Source organism: Arvicola amphibius, chromosome 11, assembly GCF_903992535.2.
Source record: "Arvicola amphibius chromosome 11, mArvAmp1.2, whole genome shotgun sequence".
NCBI classification, from domain to species: domain Eukaryota; kingdom Metazoa; phylum Chordata; class Mammalia; order Rodentia; family Cricetidae; genus Arvicola; species Arvicola amphibius.
In genome coordinates, this window is record NC_052057.2 from 38,436,776 (window position 1) to 38,456,676 (window position 19,901).

Below are 19,901 nucleotides of genomic sequence, written 5' to 3' on the forward strand. Positions count from 1 at the left end.
TCTATATGAATGAGGTGTGGGGAGGGCATGCGTGTGCTATGGTCTATATGAATGAGGTGTGTGTGTGTGTATGTGTATGCATGTGCTATGGTCTATATGAATGAGGTGTGGGGAGGGCATGCGTGTGCTATGGTCTATATGAATGAGGTGTGTGTGTGTGTGTGTGTGTGTGTGTGTGTGTGTGTGCGTGTGCATGTGCTATGGTCTATATGACTGAGGTGTGTGAGGGCATGCCATGCACTTGCTGTAGTCTGTAGGTAGAGGTCAGAGGTCAATGTTGTAGAGTCAGTCTCCTATGTGAGACCGAAGAAAGATCTAGGGAGAGAATTCAGATCATCAGGGTTGTGTGGCAAGCTCCTTACCATCTGAGCAATTGTCAGCCTGAAATTTTAGTTTTTTTGAGCCATGGGAGTACCCAACCTCTATTTTTTGAGACAGAGTTTGTCTATGTAGCCCTGGCTGTCCTAGAATTCACTCTATAGACCAGGCCGGCCTCAAACACAGAGTTTCCGCTTCCCAAGGGCTAGGAGTAAAGGTGCACACCACCACCATTTGACTTCTAATCCTGCTAACCCTGCTATCCCAAGACTTCTTGGGAAGCCTAACAGTAGATACCTCCCATCTGGTCATCAGGGTAACTAGGGGTGACTTTACACTTCTTCCTTTGCTGTGACACAGCTGAGTTAAGCATGTAGCCAGAGGACCAGTCTGGAAACTGCTGGTTCATGCCATCTCTTTATAGTAGACAGACGCCATGTGTCATTCCACGCAATGCACAACATTTCTCTGGACTCAGAAGGACTTTTAAAACTCAGTTTGGTGAAATGAGACAAGAATTCAACAGCAACAAGTGAAAATAATTTCAAGTAGTTTAACAAAAATATAATTTGTTTGAAATGCCCTTGTAGATGAAGAATTTGAAACTTATTGTGATTATTAGCTAAACTTTGTTTAAAAAAATGTGAATGAACTTATTTTCAAGATAACATTCTAATCCTCACTCGTGATTTAAAGTGAGTTCCCTTCAAGGAGTTCTTTTCTAGGCACATTAGGGTGAGGTTAACGCTGGAGCTGAAATTGCCCAAGCTCTAGTCTGTCAGTCACGGGCTGAACCATTAGTCCTGCTAACATTTTGCTGTTCATTTATAAAAGGGATAATAACATTCTATATAGGCTCATGAGTGCTAATGTGCTAATTTGGGTGTATCAGTTAGGATAGCACTTGGCACATGGTACACATTTAAAAAGTTTCTCTTTTAATATTGGTGTCTCTGTCGCTTTGGAGCCTGTCCTGGAACTTGCTCTGTAGACCAGGCTGGCTTTAAACTCACAGAGATCCACCTGCCTCTGCAGCCCGAGTGCTGGGATTAAAGGCGTGTGCCACCACCACCGGCTTGATCCCGTTTTTTAAAATAGACAAATTCACATACCTTGTCTTCCTTTTTTTCTCAGCTTTTCGACAAGAAGCCCAACTTACAATCCTCATTTTCAGCTTTCAGAATCAGAAGTGTTACATCAAATGACTAGAAATTAAAGCCGCATGATTTGCACCTAACCCACACTTAGGAGACAGAGGCAGGATACCATGATTCCACGGCCATCCTCAGCTATTAGAGTGAGGTCAGGACAGCCTAGAAGGTCCCATCTTTAAAGGGGGCGGGGATAGAAATTAAGTGGGGGGAAAATTAAAAAAAAGCTTTTATATAATGTAAGTAAACTCTTTCACCTCTGAAAGAAAATCAGTTCCCTGTGCTTTTAAGTATAAACGTCCTAAATTGTTATTTGAACATCCTCAGGTACATATCTGGCTCTGACCTCTTTCTCAGTGCGAGCTACATCTATAACCATTACTGTGATTGCAAAGACCAACATTATTACCTCTCTGGGGACAAAATCAATGATGTCATCTGCCTTCCCGTGGAAAGGGTATCCCGCATGACTCCAGTGTTGGCCTGCCAGGACAGGGTGCTTCGAGTTTTACAGGTGATGTCCTTTGGAGTTTTACATCTTTTCTTTATTCATCAAATCATATGGATTCCTCAGGATTAAGTCTTCTTTAACAATTCCTGCTTTAAGTATCCTATGTTAAGTTGACTGTGAGAAAATATTTTTCATTTGGTAATTTCTTTCTTACTTCAGGCAAATGTGTTGGGATCTTTGGAAAAAATTTTAGAAAATAAATAGGGTGGGAAAAGGCTATTTCTGCTTCCCTGCCCCCAGTCCTGGATGCAGGTCCCCAGAATGGAGCATTTCGATACAGACAACTGTTGTCACCCCTTTCTCCACTCGGCGTCTTCACTATTTTCCTAGTTCTCAAGAGTCGGAGGAGAAGGGCAGAAGAGAAGGTGACAGGTAATTTGAAGTTAGCAATCATTTAATCACAGTATGAAGAATAAAGTAGTCAGTAAATAATTCATTGCATAAATAAATGATAGTGTGTTGCCTAACGTGCACAAGCCCTCGGGCTTGAAACCTAGTGCTACATAAACCTGATGTTGTGGTACGAGCCCCAGATTGCCCAAATTGAAGCATTCAGGAGGTAGAGGCGGGAGAATCAGAAATTCAAGATCATCCTTAGGATGTCTCTGTAGTTTTGGAGCCTGTCCTGGAACTAGCTCTTGTAGACCAGGCTGGCCTTGACCTCACAGAGATCCACCTGCCTCTGCCTCCTGAGTGCTGGGATTATCTTTAGCTTTGAAGAAGTTTGAGACCAGTCCAGGATGGATGAGATCCTTTTTCAAAAAAGACAAACTAGGAATAGTCTATCATTCAGCTTGAGATTACCTAACTGATTTCTAGAGTTCTGTTTGGTTTCACAAGAGGCTATCTATAGTCTTTCTTATTTATTTATCATTTTTTTTCTCAACATGGCATTACCATATAGTCTCTGTGTAGACCAGAACTTGCTAGGGAGACCAGGACACCCTCAAACTCACAGAGATCCACATGTCTCTGCTTCCCAAGTGCTGGGATCAAAGGTGTGCGCTTCCATGCCTACCTATATTCTTATTGTTAAATAAATCAGCAAGGATCTGTGAAAGGGGGAAGGTGAATGTTTTCCTTCTGCCTTGTTCGTTTCTCCTTTCCTGCCTTTGAGAATACTCCATCCTCTAAGCTTGTCTCTTTTGCAGCTTATAGATGTCTATAAACCTTAAACGATAAATCAAGGATAAGCACATGGCTCTTCTCCGTGTTGTAAGTTAAACTCTTGTAAGTGGTGTAGTCATTGAACTATGGAAGTGGCAAAACTGGAAGGAAAGAAGAGGACAACAGCTGGTTTTCTTATCTAAGTAGCAGATGATTCAGCCTCTCATGGAGTGAATCTGGGGACTCTCCAAAGGCCAGGGTTTCCCAGAGGAAATAACTTCAGATGTGCTCAGGTGTTTGAAGTTATTCTGTCTCAAATCCACCAGTTGACATGGGAGAAGACAGAAGAACTAACACTTGTTCCTGGAGAGTTTAGAAAGATCTTTACTGGATATGGTTTTCAGATAGACAACATATTAAAAATGAAAACTATTGGCTTCTACATCTAGAAATTCATTGTTTGGTCTTTGGATCTGGTTAATTATGGATTTTTTTTCTAATAAAGTTCAAGATTTTAAAAACTATTGAAAGTAGAGAATATACATTTTTCTCCTTGTGCATATATATAATTTCATTTTCAGTGTGTTAATATATGTCAAATTATTGACAAAAACATTTATATTTGTAACCTACTTTCTTAAGGTACTTTTATTTTAAATGTTTTATGAGTTAATAAGTTTAGATATTGATGCTTCCCATGATTTCCCATATTCTTTTGAGTTTTCTTTTTTGAGTTTCAGCTTTTATAATCTTATAAATTGTTTTCCTTCAGGGATCCAATGTGATGTACGAAATTGAAGTTCCTGGCCCACCCACTGTCTTAGCCCTACATAATGGAGATGGTGGTAAGCCAATTTTCATATGCACAGCCGCGAATGAGTGCAAAGATTTCAGTGAAGACAGAAAGTTGTGTGCAGAATGTAGAGTCGAGTGTGTTTCTTTCTGCTCGCCTACCTGCTCAGTAATGAATTATTGAACTTCCTCATCTTGAAATGGAATGAAGGAATGAAATTTTGCCCTGGCAATGCTGAAGCAGGCATGGGCAGCCCATATATGGCAATTCTATTGAACTTGTCCATATTGGGTTACATGGTCTAAGCTGATGAGGACGACTGACCAGGTCTCTTCCTCAAGAGGGCACCAGACCTCGTTATAGATGGTTGTGAGCCACCATGTGGTTGCTGGGAATTGAACTCAGGACCTTTGGAAGAGCAGGCAGTACTCTTAACCTCTGGGCCATCTCTCCAGCCATCTTGAAATTAGATGTAGGTAATGTGCTTCACCTGTGCTGACATGGTGACTATTTTATTCTCATTTCTATGAGTCATAACAACACAATAGAGGGGATATTTATGTCTGGTTTTCATTAATGAGATTGTTTTAAGGTCATAAGAGCTTAGACATGAGCATCATATAGTTAGGGTTCCACAGGAACTACCTAGAAGCAGAGGAATAATGATAGTCTTGCTTCTGGACACCTCATGACCGCTTTATTAGAAAAGAAGAAATGCCAGGTAAAGGAATCTTAGTTCAGAAATTTTAAATGTAATTAAAAGGTATAGAGCCAACATAGACAAGCATTCTGACATACATGAAATATTGTTCTGTGTTTTTTATTAGTTTATTTTTCTGACATGCACATGAATGGTGGTATTATATGATATTTTAATACATATGTGCCAGATATTTTTCTCTTTAAAGAATTTCCCCAAATGAAATTTTTGGACTTTATGTAATATTTGAATTAAAATCTGCTTAAGCTATAGTATTCAGATGCTCTCTTTGATTTGATTAGGTGACTCCGGAGAAGATCTTGTGTTTGGCACATCGGACGGAAAGCTTGGGCTTGTTCAAATCACCTCATCCAAGCCAATACACAAGTGGGAACTTCGAAATAGCAAAAAGCGTGGAGGTACACTTTACGTATAGTTCAGATTATGAAGTTTTAACAATTATTTAATAAAGCAGAGCATGCGATTTATTCTGATTTATTTGATTATATAGCAGGCTTATGATTAAGACACCTCTGACTTACCAACTATTTGTTTATGGCATCTATTGTATTATAGATGTAATTTTTAAAATAAGAAATGCTGTTTGTGGTTTGGGGTAGACATATAGGTTAATCTCCATTATTGCACTGAAATAAGACTTAGCTGGAATCTGAGACATTTGGTGGGATTTAAAGAATATAGTAGTGGGTCAGAAACTATTTTTACTTTCTAAAGAGTTTGTAAATTTTCAAGAATCTATACCCAGCGTGGTAGGTAGCGAGACGGCTGTTTATACACACAGATGTTTGTTGTCTGTACCTTAGCACATAGTTGCTAGGGGAAACAGAACAAACGACTGACTGTGTGTGGTCTCTTCACCTGGTGTTGACAGAGAGTGCAGTGATTTAGTGTATGGCAGAGCCATGATGCACGCAGCTCCTCTCAAGCTCAGTGTTCGTGAACGTGCTTTAGAAAAGGAAAGAATATTTAAGAGGAGGAAAAATAATTGCAAAGCTCTTGAGACAAGAGGCGAGCTTGATTCCCGGGGGACAGTAGAAAGGCAGTGTGGCCTGAGGAGACGGGAGAGTAGGGCCAGGCTGGTCCCAGAAGCCTCTGCGGAGTAGTGGATTTTAATTAGCGTGCAGTGGGAAGTCCTGGGAGAGGCGCTCGTGTGCGCGTAGAGGTGGAGGGTTTGGTACAGAGGGTGAGAACGACAGAAGAGATTTAGCCTAGAGTTCTTTAGTCTCTGCATCAGAGGCGTAATTTACTGAAAATGGAGGAAGCCTGGGGAGAGAGCAGTTCTGATGCAGCGCAGGGAAGAATATTAAAGAACTTTGCTCGGGGCACGAAAAGTTTGAGATGTCATGAGTACAGGAAGATGCCCAATTGGACACAAGAGCCTGGGGCTTCCTGAGAAGTCAGAGCTAAAGAGAAATGGAAATATAGGTCCATTGCTGTGTAAATTGTATTTAAAATAGATGAATGTGGACAGGAAAGAGAAAACAAACATTCAATTATGTATAAAGTTGTTCCTTTTCTTTACCCAGTTCTGGGTTACTACATAAATTTTTCTTTTTTTCCTTTCTTTCTTTCTTTCTTTCTTTCTTTCTTTCTTTCTTTCTTTCTTTCTTTCTTTCTCTCTTTTCTCTTTGTTTTTTTTCTTTTTTGTTTTTGTTTGTTTGTTTTTGTTTTTTGTTTGTTTATCAAAACAGGGTATCTCTGTAGCTTTGGAGCCTGTCCTGGAACTAGCTCTGTAGACCAGACTGGCCTCGAACTCACAGAGATCCGCCTGCCTCTGACTCCCAAGTGATGGGATTAAAGGCGTGTGCCATCACCGCCCAGCTTAACTCTATAAAATTCTCATAGCTATGTGTTATAAAAATATATGAATACATGTACGTATTCTCCTGCATCTGTTGGTTTTCTAACCCATCACTTTGATTACTTACACCTCCCCTTTTTTCTAGGTATCTTGTGCGTTGACAGCTTTGACATCATGGGTGATGGGGTTAAAGACCTACTCGTTGGGAGAGATGACGGGATGGTGGAAGTATACAGTTTTGAGAATGCAAATGAACCTGTGCCACGATTTGATCAGGTAAGTTAGTTTAGGAAGATTTGTGTGGGGGCTGGGGCTGTAGGTCAGTGCTGGGGGCCTTGCCAATTGTATATAACGTTCTGGTTCTATTCCTAATACTGTAAACCCGAAGCAAGACAAGACTATATACTTACCATTTGTCCATTGTTGTAGAGAGTGTTGATAGTCTGAATTTTAGTAAATTCAAGCATAGTAAAGTATTCCTTTTTAAAACAAAATGTTGTTCTACCCTGACCTAGTGGTGAGGTCTCTAAATCCCAGCAGATCTGGCTGAGGCAGGAGGATCACAAATTCAAGAGCTGCCTTGAAGAGCATGAAACTAGTGAAACTCTGTCCCAAAGCAGAAACTAAGAAGGACCAGGATATTGCTCAGTGGTAACCACTTTCCTAGTGTGCGGCAGGCCCGAGGTTCAACCCACGGGGCAAACAGATAAATAAATACTTGTAAAATTATTTCCATTATCAAAATCTCTGTTCTTGTGTTTGAACAGCAGAGCACTGCCTTTAACCTGAATAATAAATTCCTTTTCAGTATCACTCTTGAATATCACTTTTAATTTCTTACGTATTAAATGGTGTATTCTAGTTTCTATGAATCATAACACAGCAGAGGGGGAAACACTTAAATGTTTGGTTTTCACTGATGAGATTGTTTTAAGGTAATAAGAGCTTAGACACGAATGTCAGATAGTTAGGATTCCATAGGAACTATTTTGACACAGAGGAGTAACAATAGTCTCACTTCTGGACAGCAAGGACCAGCTTTCTGAGATAAAAAGAAATGTCAGGTAAAGGAATTTTAGTTCAGAAATTTTAAATGTAATTAGAAGGTATAGCATCAACATAGAAAACATCCTGGCATACATAGAATCTGTTTTCTACTTTGTTTTATTTATTTTTATTAATTTTTCTGATGTATAAAAACAAAAACTACATATGAATGGTGGTATCATATGATGTTTTGACTCAAAACCAAATATATTTCCTTTAAATTTTTTAAGTTGTACTTATTTAAACATTTGTATATTTAGTGTTTGTGGAGAGGTGCTTGTATGTGTGGTGTACAAGTGGTGTGTAAGCTCATACCACTGCATACGCGTGAGGTCAGAGGACAACTTTAGGGAACTGGTTTTCTCTTTCCACCATGTGGGGCCCAGGGATCAAACTCAGGCTGTCAGGCTTGTTAACAAGATCTTTACCCGCTGAGCAACCTTGCTGGCCCCTGGGTATAATGTTTAAATGGTGTTAAAAATATTTCTTCGGTGAAAATACTTAAAATGGTTTCTTGTAGCCTTTTGAAACATATGGTACATAATTGCTATCTACAGTTGGCCTACACAATGGCTAATATTCTTTTCCTTATGTGTCATGATTCTCTATCAGAACTTCAACAAATAAGTCAAAATACAAAATCAAGTGTCAGAACTTAGTGCATAGATAGCTATTGATACTCACTAACCAACTTTTCCTTAGTCTCCCTTCCCTGCTCTTGGCCACTACTCTGCCCACCATTCTGTCTTTAACTCCCGTGAGGACATCCACACTTGATGTTCTACATATGAATGAGAGCTTATGGTACTTGTCTTTCTATGCCTGGCCTATTTCACTTCTCATGATTTCCAATCACATCTGTATTGTTGTAAAATACAGAATTCCATTCTTCTGTACTGAACGGTATTCTGTTTCTAGTGGTACTAGTTCTACAGTGTTTGGTGACTGGAATCAATGAGGGCAGGCTGCCTTAGCTTTAGTTTGGCTTCTGGTTCTGAGGCGGAAGGAGTTTGGCTTCATCTGCCATGGTGCTCTTGCTGGCAGATTCCTAGCACAGCACAGAGTACCACAAATAGCAGAAAAATTGATGGTGTTTGTGTTTTCTCTCTTTCTTTCTCTTACAAGGCCCCAGGACCCAATTCTGAGGCTCCACCTAAAGACTTTATTTATCAAATCTTTTTCCAAAGCCCCTTCCATAAACCCTTAGTTGGATTAATTCATTAACACATGATTTTGGAAATAACGCTCCTGTGGGTATCTATTATTTTGGTTGAGCATTCAAATCCTCGCTGGTTGATTGATTCCCTACAGGGCTTCTTCGTCACGCCTCATAGAGGCTAGATATACTGAGGCTTTCAAATAATAGTGTCTACAAAGTGTGTTACAGAGGAGCAATGTGTAATTCAAACATTACACAGCTGAGTATTTTACAGATTTAGCTCAAACTGGTTTATCCTGATGTAAAAAGTCATCATCTTGCCAAGTAAGATGTAAGAAATAATTCAGAGCTGGGTGCTGGTGGTGCATGCCTTTCAGTCCCAGCAGAGAGCCGGGTGCTGGTGGTGCATGCCTTTCAATTCCAGCACAGAGCCAGGCGGTGGTGGCGCACGCCTTTCAATCCCAAAAGAGGCAGGTGATCTCTGAGTAGACAGACTGGTCTGCGCATTCCAGGAGAGCCACAGCTACACAGAGAGACACTGTCTCGGGGGGGGGGGGGGGGGGGACAAACAATCAAACAGAAGCCAAAGAAATAGTTCAGGCTTTAAAGTATTTAACGGTATTGGTTGATGATTTGCTTTTTCATGTCAGTCCTGAGAACCTTTCCGCTAGACCTCAGGTCTTCTCTACCTCCCATCCTATACCTCAGGGAACAGCTGAGAGTCTGCTGGCTCGCTTGTGTCTGCCATTAACACCCGCTACCTCCCTGCTGTTTCTTCTGTTTTCCTAATGACAGAGGGGCCGATCTAGCAGCCTGTATCAATAAAAATGAAAAAAAAAAAACCCAAGACTACAGCTTGCAATAGGTAGTTTCAGTTTGCAACTAATGGATAATTTGGGATTAAATAAAGGTTTCTAATTTATCTCTATTTTATGTGCATTGGTGTTTTCCCTACATGTTTGTCTGTGTGAGGGTGTCCAATGCCCTGGAACTGGAGTTACAGACAGTTGTGAGCTGCCATGTGGGTGCTGGGAATTGAACCCAGGTCCTCTGGAAGAGCAGTTAGTGCTCTTAACCAATAAGCCATCTCTATAGCCCCAAGGAAATAAAGTATTTTTTAAAAGGTTTGTGTGTATCTGTGTGCCTGTGTGTGTGTGTGTGTGTGTGTGTGTGTGTGTATGCTCATGCCCTGTGAGTCCAGGGTGAAGGTCAGAGGCTTGGATCCCCTGTAACTGTAGTTACAGGCAGTTGTGAGCCACCTGATGAAACCTGGGTCCTTCGCAAGAGCAGCACGTGGTTACTGAACCATCTCTCCAATCCCTTGCATTAGTCTTGATAGAAAATCCCAGTGCTTACAGTATGGAAATTTCTACTCCCTGGAGCCTCATGATCACAGAAAGGTTTTTTGTTTGTTTGGTTTGGTTTGGTTTGGTTTGGTTTGGTTTGGTTTGGTTTGAGACATGGTTTCTCTGCCTGCCTCTGCCTCCTAAGTGTTGGGATTAAAGGCATAAGCCTCCACCACTCGGCCCAGGTCTTTGAGAGTTTTGTACTGTGTGCTTTGATCATATTCTCCCCTCCAACTCCTCCCAGATCCACCCCCTTCTCTATCCTCCCGACTTCCCGTCCTTTTGTTGTTGTTTTAAAGCCCTCAAGACCATGCTATGCTGCCCCAAACATCCTCAACTGTGTGGTCCTCCACGGGAGCCTGGCTGAATTAGCAGACTGCGTTCACAGGAACAACAGTCTCTCCCTCTCCCAGCAGCTAGCAGCTGCCAATGGCTCCATGCCTGGGCTGGGGCTATGTGCCCAGTTCCCCTCTCCATGCTGAGATTTGGTCTGGCTTGGGCACACACGTGTTTTGTGCATATGATCACAACCACTACGAGTTCTTCTACGTAGCTGCCCTGCTGTGGTGTCCAGTAGATGCTACCATTCAATCATCCACTGCTTCTGGCTCACGCTCTTGACCACTTCTGAAATGTCCTCTGAGCCTTGGTGTGTTTATGCCTCAGGACTCTTGTCCTCTGCACCTGGGCCAGCCGTGGGTCTCTGGGTTAATACAGCTAGAAGCTTCCCGGATGCGAGGGAGATGCCCAGAGAAGTCAGTAGGGGTCAGTTTGATGCAGTGTCCCCCTTAGCAGCAGGAGTGACAGCAGGAGGTTCTCCCCTAGGGCCTAGGGCCTGTCTAACCACAGAGTCCTGGCCAGTAATGGAGCCAGTGGGTTGTAGGAAAGGTAATTTCAACGTAAGTTTTTGGTTGTAGATAAACGTAAATAATTCCATACTGGACTGAAAGATCGCTCAGTTGTTAAGAGCGTGCCCTGCTCTCGAGGAGGACCCGAGTTTTATTCCCACCGTCCATGTTGATGGCTCACTACAGCATGTGACTCTACTCCTAGATGTTCTGAGGCCTCAGGGTTTCTTGGGTACTTGTACTCACACGCACATACAGCCCCCATGCACATACAAATAAATATATGTTAAAGGAATTCCATCTAATTTTATCATATTAAAATGCATATGAGCCGGGCGGTGGTGGCGCACGCCTTTAATCCCAGCACTCGGGAGGCAGAGGCAGGCGGATCTCTGTGAGTTCGAGACCAGCCTGGTCTACAAGAGCTAGTTCCAGGACAGGCTCTAAAGCTGCAGAGAAACCCTGTCTCGAAAAAACAAAACAAAACAAAAAAATGCATATGTGTATATACCTTAAAGTGAAAAGTATGTGGGGAAACTGTGATGAAAATAAAAGTTGACACACTTCATGCACATGCAAAAGAAATTTTTTTGAGTTTTACAAGAGAAAGGGCCAGCGCGATGGTTCAGTGGGTCAAGGCGCTTGCCACACAAGCCTGGCAAACTGATTCTAGTCCCCACAGTCATGGGAGGTGGGAACGGAAGAAGGGAGAAATGAGTCCTCAGGGTTTCTTCTGACCTCCACATGCAGGCTGTAGTGCATTACGTGTGTGTGTGTGTGTGTGTGTGTGTGTGTGTGTGTGTGTGTGTGTGATGAATAGTAACGCTTTAAAACAAAAATGTTAAGTTAGAAAAGTAACAATGTAATGTTCCTGGTTCATTCAGTTATTCTAACTGAAATTTCTTACTTTCGGTGACAATGAATGTGTATGTAAATTTTCCTGGTATTTAGATTCACTGGGTATGATTTTTAAATGATATGGCTTTATTTCAAAATATTATAACATCCTTAAGGTTATGATAAAAATTCTAGAAGTTAACTTAAAAACATACACAAAAGCATAGTTTTTTCCATTCAAGAAAAAAATGTTGAAGAAATTCACAGACTAAACTTACTAGCTGTTTTGTTTATATAATTTATCAAACCTTCTAGGAAATGTTTCATTTTCTAGATGATTATACTGAGTGGTATACAGATATGCTGGTTATTTTGAATCTTCTCTCCTGTATTTGAAGATGCTGGACTTGTCTAGCATTCGTTGGGATCTGTCTCTGTCTCAGTGTCTGCCCGGGATGGATGTACACTAAATATGTGTTGAGCATCTGGAGACAGGAAGAGAGGCTTTGCAGCTTATTTTAACATGTCCTTGAAATGTTTGCATATTAATGAAGTGGTTGGTCTTGCATTCATTTTAGACGTTGTCTGAAAGCATTACATCGATCCAGGGTGGCTGTATAGGGAAAGATGGTTATGATGAAATTGTGCTGGCCACATATTCAGGTAAGGTAATGATAATGGGCAGTTGAAGAACAGTGAAAAACATCTATACTTAATAAAGTTATTTTTGACTATTTTTTATATTTGTGTGTGTGTGTGTGTGTGTGTGTGTGTGTGTGTGTGAGAGAGAGAGAGAGAGAGAGAGAGAGAGAGAGAGAGAGAGAGAGAGAGAATATGTGGTATGTGATGTGTGTGCTTGCCAAGCCTGACAACTGAGTTCCATCCCCAGATCCCATGCAGGGGAGAGAGAACCAATTCCTGCTAATTGTGTGACTCCTTTCACTCTGTGCCCTGAGAGAGAGAGAGAGAGAGAGAGAGAGAGAGAGAGAGAGAGAGAGAGAGAGAGAGAGAGAGAGAGAGCCAATTCCTGCTAATTGTGTGACTCCTTTCACTCTGTGCCCCGGCATATTTACCCCTCACTCCCCCACCTGTACAAATAAATGGAATAGTAAAGAAAAATAAGGAGAATGACTGGGGACACAGCTCAGTGGTTTTATGGCCTCAAATATATAAGGCCCTGTTTTGGACCTAACATTGGATAATACTGAAGACAGCTTTGCCTTTCTCTAGGAAATTAAATTATATTCCTTGATTTAAAGAGAAGTATTTACTAAAATTGAGACTACATTTTGGCCTAATGCATTTCTTATAAAGAACATGATTTTAAAGAGATAGATTTTGTAATCTTATCGTAGTCTTTGAGTGTAGATTCTCATGACAATAATTAGTAACAGCCAATTCTGGGTTTTCAGCTACTTTTAAATTTGCTATAATGTACTGATTTACACCATACTTGAAAACTGAGGTTTTTAATAATTGAACGATTGTAGCACTTCAAGGAAAAAGTAGTGTCATGAAATGTTTAAATACTTTCTTTATGATGTGAATATTTGTTTTTCTTTTTTCTTTTTTTGGTTTTTCGAGACAGGGTTTCTCTGTAGCTTTTTTAGAGCCTGTCCTGGAACTAGCTCTTGTAGACCAGGCTGGCCTCGAACTCACAGAGATCCGCCTGCCTCTGCCTCCCGAGTGCTGGGATTAAAGGCGTGCGCCACCACTGCCCGGCCCTGATGTGAATATTTTTTAGTTTGAATTTTTTTTTGTTCTGTTTTCTAAGAAACTGTGGGGCTAAAATAGGTTGATGATGGTGGAAAGGGGAGTGTAATTAGGGGTTTTGTTTGTTTGTTTGTTTGTTTGTTTGCTTTACCAGCTTTTGCATGCAGCACTAAGCGTGTTTGTGACTCATCTTTACAGGCTGGATCACAGGGCTGACAACGGAGCCCACTCACAAGGAGAGTGGGCCAGGAGAAGAGCTAAAACTTAACCAGGAAATGCAGAATAAAATTGCTTCCTTACGGTAACGTTTTTGCTGTTTCCATCTCAGCAGAGTTTGCACTTCTCCCTTCCTGTTACCCAAAGGCTCACTTGCTTTACTTTATTGGTAAGAATGATACATCTCATAGACGTTTATAGGCCTGAGAAAATTAGCAGTAAGTGTTGATTAATATTTTGAGTTTGAAGTCTACCTTCCCTATGCATTATTCTTCTTGTTTTTGTTTTATGAGGCAAGGTCTCTCATAGCTGTTTTCTAACTCAGTCTGTAGCTGGAGATAGCTTTGGACTCCTGACCTCTGTTTCTCTTCCACAGTGCTAGGTCCAGGAGTGCTGTACCACACCCATCTGGTGCGATAGTCTCTCTTGACCTTACTGATCCAGAGTTACATTTTTCATTTGCTTAGGTGTAGGTAGTTAAAATGTTTTGCTTCTGTTTTCCAATGCATTAAAAATAAACGAACAGAAGTGACTAGATTTTCACTAACTCTGACATTGACTCTAGCGGTGAACCCTTCTACTCAGTAACATTCTCTTGCTGGACCTTAGTAATGCCGACTCCCGCCAGTGCTGGCATTGCTTCATGCTTGTTCAATTTGATATGTCCTGTGGAAAGGTGACCTCATGCCCGCATACAATAAGGAAATGGAAGTTGATAAAACTTTTATTGACTGGGCACCCCTTGTAGCCCTTGCGATCTTCTTAGGGACGTGGGAGCTCATCTTTTTTGTGGTAGTTGAAGGCCACAGATGCCACAAATACTAGTTGCATGATCTTGTTTATACAGAGCACTAGGAAAGCATTATACAAGCTGATACGCCAGGTTTAGTCAGGGTATCCTAGTTCCTGCAATAAGGAAATAGTGAGATGGCTTAGTAGATAAAGCATTTGCCAGCAAACCATGAAGACCAGAGTTCAGATCCCCAGTACCCATATAAAGAGCTGAGCAGGAGTGGTGGCCTGCCTATAATCCCTAAACTCGATAGAGATGCCCTTGGGGCTTGCTAGCTAATTAACTAGCTATCTAGGTTAACTGCAATTTACAAATCTAGGTTCAGTGAGAAACCCTGCCTCAACAAGTAATGTAGAGAGTGACCAAGGGAGTCCCAACATCAGCTGCTGGCCTACATACACATATGCACGCACATGTATATGCACCCATAACCAATGCATCCACATGCATTTGAACATGTGTACACACATGTATACCACACAGATACTTCTTAAAAAATACCAAGTAGAGTTAGTGACTGACTGCTATGTTAGACACTCAGTATAATACCTAGAAGAGAGTGTTAGATTCCTTGGAACTGGAGTCACAGTTGTGAGCTGCCATTGTGGGTGCTGGGAATTGAACTCGAGTCCACTGAAAGAGCAGCCAGTGGTCTAACAACTGAGCCAAATACCTCCAGCCCAAATACCTTTCTTTCCTAACCCAATCTCCCCCTCTGTATCACAATAGAATATGAAGCTGTGTTACATACTTCTATTCTTTTGTTCATTCAGCACATGGAACACTGGGATAAATATGTAATATTGATTAGTAAATATTTCTTGGATAAATTAATATTTTCCTTGATTTATACATCCCATTAAATCTCCTTTCACCTATATTTGAGCTAGCTAACCTTCACATTGCCCCCAATACTGTTACTTCATTTGCATGTAGCCCTTCCCCTTAACCAAAGCATTCCTTGACCACACTCATAGAGAATCTGCTCCAGCATCTGATAGCACTCCAGCGGTGTCCAAGATGTTACTATCTGCTACCTCCCCCCTCTTTTGTGTGTCTGCACTACTGATTTACAGAGACGCTTATGTTGGCTGGAGCATACTCTAGTCTCTCATGGGGTCTACTGTGTAGTCTACTGTTGGCTTCTCTTCTGAACAGTGCTGTATACAGCGCCACTGTGTTCCTGTGCTGGAGTTGGTAATTCGTAGTTATAATACAGCTCTGTTAGTAATAACTGCTGTTGGACTGAGTAGATGTTTTAGTTTTGGGATCAGTGATAAATGATGTGGAATCCCTTGGTCAGCCATAGAAGCAAACATGTTCCTATTGGTGTGAAACGGTTGCCCCAGATCAGCTAAGCATGGCTTCTCAAATGGAAATCTCTTACCTGTTCATGCACACCGTAGGGATCTCCGGTGTCTGTGGGTAATAAGAGTGTGTGTGTTTTCCTGCAGGAGTGAGTTAGAACACCTACAGTTTAAGGTACTGCAGGAAAGAGAAAACCACCAACAGTCTTCTCAGTCGAGCAAAGCAAAGTCAACAGTTCCTTCATTTAGTATAAATGACAAGTTTACACTGAATAAAGATGATGCCAGCTACAGCCTTGTCTTAGAGGTGCAGACTGCAATAGATAATGTCCTAATACAGGTAAGCAGAATGCCTAGCTTCTTAGTTTTAGGCCAAATCTTGGTTTTTGTTTGTTTGTTTTTGTTTGCAAACAAGTCATGTGTACTTTTTAATAAGCATTTTTAATTCTAGACAGTAATTTTAAATGTTTATAGATTCTTGATCTTCTGCTAAGTAGTCAGTTTACTTATACATTATTTGAGTTTAGCTTTACTTTTCATTTATTGTATACTCAATAACCAAAAGATGTGTGAACTTCAATTTCAAAAAAAAAAAAAAATAGAAAGGACACCAGGATTTCCTTCTTTGGCCTCCCTCTGAGAGAATCTCAACCATAATGTGACTTAGAAAACTCTAGTATATGTTAGGTGCCAGGATTCAGCCTGCAATTGCAGCACTCTTAAGGCTGAGGCAGGAGGACTGCTACAAATTTGAGGCCAACCTGAATTGTAGAGTGAGACTTTGCCTCAAAAAGCAGGGAAGGCTCCAATATTTAATCCTTTGTAAAATGTGCTTTCTGATTCTCCAGATACTAAGGTGGTAACTTCCTTATTAACCCAGCAGATTCTAGGTAGACCAGAGGCAAAAGTGATAATCACAAGGGGTTAAATTCAGGAGTACTAATGGGTAACTCACAACTATTTTTTGGCTTATTTATCTAAAATAGAATATAGCCATGAAATAGGAAAGGATGACGGAAAATTATTAGATGAAAAGCCCATAAAAATGGAATGGTATCAGAATGGAAGAAGACAATTTCTTTGTTCAAAAGATACGGTGAAGAATCAGATTATTAATTAGAGGAAGCCTTCTCCCATTGTGTTAGTCCACAGGCTCCGCCCTGAAGCATTGTAGGAGCGCCAGTGTCAGGCACCACAGGGCGGCGGCAGCTTTCTCTCAGAAAAGTCTCTGCTGAGGAGATCATATGCTTGTTTAACAGGTGAAATTTGGCTTGATAAAAATGGACTGTCAGCTCAGGAGATGGCTCTGTCACTAAAGCGCTGTTGTGCAGGCATGAGAACTTGGGTTCAGATCCATAGGTGGCTGTCTATGTGATTCCAGCACTAGGCAGAGACATGTATGTGCCTGGAGCTTTCTGCTCAGCTGCTCTAGCTAATTGTTTTAGTGGAGACTCTGTCTCAAAGGCTAAGGTGGAAAATGACCAAGGACTACACCTGTGTGTGCATCTACATGCACATATTCATGTATACACATATAATTGATATAATCAGAATAACCCCATGATTAAAGCCTGTGATAACCTCTTTTCACTAATAAAAACAAAAACAGGAAGATTATTCTTTAAAGAGATAAGAAAGTATTCTCTGATTTCTGATAACCCAAATATTAAAGAATTATTACTTAAAAAATTATTCTTTATTGAATTTACTTTCTAGAAATATAAACCAGTAGTTGGGCATAGTGTTGCACACTGATAATCTCCCACTCAGAATTCTAAGGAGGATCCTAGGTTTTAAGGCCAGACTCCCTGGTGAGACCCATTTTACAAATGAATAAGCCAGGAATGAAGCCTGCCTTTAATCCCAGCCACAAGAGGCAGAGGGGGCAGACCTCTGTGAGTTCAAGGCCAGCCTGGTCTCTGGGTAGAGTTCTAGGTCAGTGGGGTGTGTGAAAGCTTGTCTCTAACAACCCAGGGAAGGCGGAGAGTACATTAAAAGCATGTGCACCCTCAAATTTGAGGACTTATGAACTAGAACTAAGGAGAGTCCTTAGTGCAAACATTTCCTGTTTTGTTTCTACGTATTTGCTCTAGAGTGACGTCCCAATAGATCTGCTTGACGTGGATAAGAACTCTGCTGTGGCGAGCTTTAGCAGCTGTGACACAGAGGTGAGTTAAAACAAAGCCTTCGTGGCTTGAGTGTAGTCTATAAGAACTTCTGCTTCCCTCATTCCCTTACTGGCTTTTCTGGTCTAACCTGCTTGTGCCCTTCCCTCTCCTGAACCTGAGGCCCCGCCCTACACTCCTGGGTCCTGTCCTGCTCTCATCTTGCTTCCCCTCTGCTAACTCACTCTTGGCCCTATTCTGTCCTGCTACACTAGTATCCCTATAGCTTCTCTGCCTCCAGTCTTGCCGCTCACCTCAAGACTGCTGGGTGCTGCCCCCAGAGAGGTCTTTGTAAAGCACAAAGCCACTGAATCATTTCTCACAACCTTTGGGAGGTTCCTGTTTCCTGCTGGATGTAAGTTTGGATCTTCATTGTGCATACAAAGCCTTTCTATGCTTCAGCTCTTAATTATATCTCCAGCTACCCCTAGCGGGTGCTGCTTCTCCTCTCATGCAGTCCTTCTGCCAAAGAAGTCCTTCAACGTTTTTCATGAAAACGCTACAATTTTGTACCGCCCTACATTGGTACATATCTGTTTCTTCCCTTCTTTCTGGTACACTCTGAGCTTCCTGGATGCTTACAGGAAGCCATCATTCAGTGGACTTTAGTTGAGCCCTCGCTCTCTATGAAGTATCCATAATTAGATCATGCTAGGATTGGGGGGGACATGCCCGCTGCACCTCTTCTTTCTACTTAGTACTAGCAGGCAGTCATTGCAGAGCAAGGTGTAGCTCCTGAAGAGAATTCAGGGAGAAGAGAAGCCCAGATTAGAGGCACTAGAGAAGGCAGAACAGAGAAGAGATGGTGCCTGGAATTGGTAGATAGTTGTGTATATATTGTTAAAGGGAGTAATCGGGATGGGGCTGTAACTCCGTGGTAGGATGCTTGCCTAGCCGATGTGAGGTCCTAGATATGAGCCCCAGAACCACCAAAGGAAAACAAGAAAAAAACTAAAACAGACTAAGAAAAAGTGGATTGTAGCACAATTAATAAAAAACCCAGACACAGATACTGGGGTTCAACCTGAAAGTCAGAAAAGCAAAACAGCCATCCACTGGCTCTTACCTCTACCTCAGTCTGAAATAGCGATCCTGCCTCCAGGAATCTCAGAATGAGATTATCTGAGAGCTGTCTCCTCCATTTTATATTCCTTTCTGGGGCTGGGATTAAAGGCATGCCTCACTACCGCCCCGTTGCTATGGCAAACTGGTGTGACTGCTTACACTAAAAGTGTGTGCGTTACCATTGCCTGGTCTGTAAGGCTGATCAGTGCAGCTGTTTTATTTTCTGAACATCAGGCAAGCTTTATTTATTAAAATACAAATGAAATATTACTACAGTGGATAGTTATGTGAAGTATGCGGGGCTAATTTTGTTTTTTTAGTTCTCTACTGTTTGGGCAGAATCGCACTGAATAGCCTGGCTGGGCTGTAACCCTCTGTATAGTCCTGGCTGGCCTCAAACTCAGAGATCCGTCTGCTTCTACCTCCAAGTGCTGGGATTAAAGGTGTGCACTGCCACAGCCAGCAGATGGGCTTATTTTAGACATCCTCTCATACTAAGCATTTCTTTTTGTTAAGCGGGGAGAAAATGTAAATCATTCGGTCATTGATCCTGATTTGTCACATGCTGTTGTGGTAAACATGAAGCACCTGCTCATAGAGAAGCCACTGCAGTTACTGCTCACTGTGTCCACACCAATAGTCCCAGCACTTGGAGGTGGAAGGAGCTTGAGGTCGCCCTTGGTACTTGCAATACTTGTCTCATCCCTCCCAGTGAAACAAGAAGAGGTAGAAGTTTAAATATTTTTATCCTGAGTTTGCTCTAATAAAGTAACCTAGGTGGGGCCTGGGGATGACACTCAGTTGGTGGAGTGCTTACCTGGCATGATCAGAACCCAGGGCTCATACTCTGCACTTCCTAAGCCTGGATGCTGGTTTGTACCTGTGATCTCAACACTCTGGAGGACACAGGAGGGCCAGAAGTTCTAGGTCATGCCTGGTCACATAGCTACGCCAATCTAGGATACATGGCGCCCTGCCTTAAACAAAAAACAATTAACCTGCT

General features: G+C 41.7%; 1 protein-coding gene across 2 annotated transcripts in view; it reads left to right on the plus strand.

Annotated features, from left to right (window-relative positions):
* Bbs7 (Bardet-Biedl syndrome 7) overlaps positions 1–19,901 on the plus strand; it is a 36,706-nt gene that overhangs the window by 4,863 nt on the left and 11,942 nt on the right. For both annotated transcript variants that reach the window (XM_038348225.1, XM_038348226.1), the window contains exons 5-12: positions 1,797–1,983; positions 3,860–3,932; positions 4,883–4,999; positions 6,548–6,678; positions 12,218–12,302; positions 13,551–13,653; positions 15,816–16,008; positions 17,762–17,836. In XM_038348225.1, the coding sequence (XP_038204153.1) occupies positions 1,797–1,983; positions 3,860–3,932; positions 4,883–4,999; positions 6,548–6,678; positions 12,218–12,302; positions 13,551–13,653; positions 15,816–16,008; positions 17,762–17,836 (964 nt within the window). The remainder of the gene's footprint in view (positions 1–1,796; positions 1,984–3,859; positions 3,933–4,882; positions 5,000–6,547; positions 6,679–12,217; positions 12,303–13,550; positions 13,654–15,815; positions 16,009–17,761; positions 17,837–19,901) is intronic.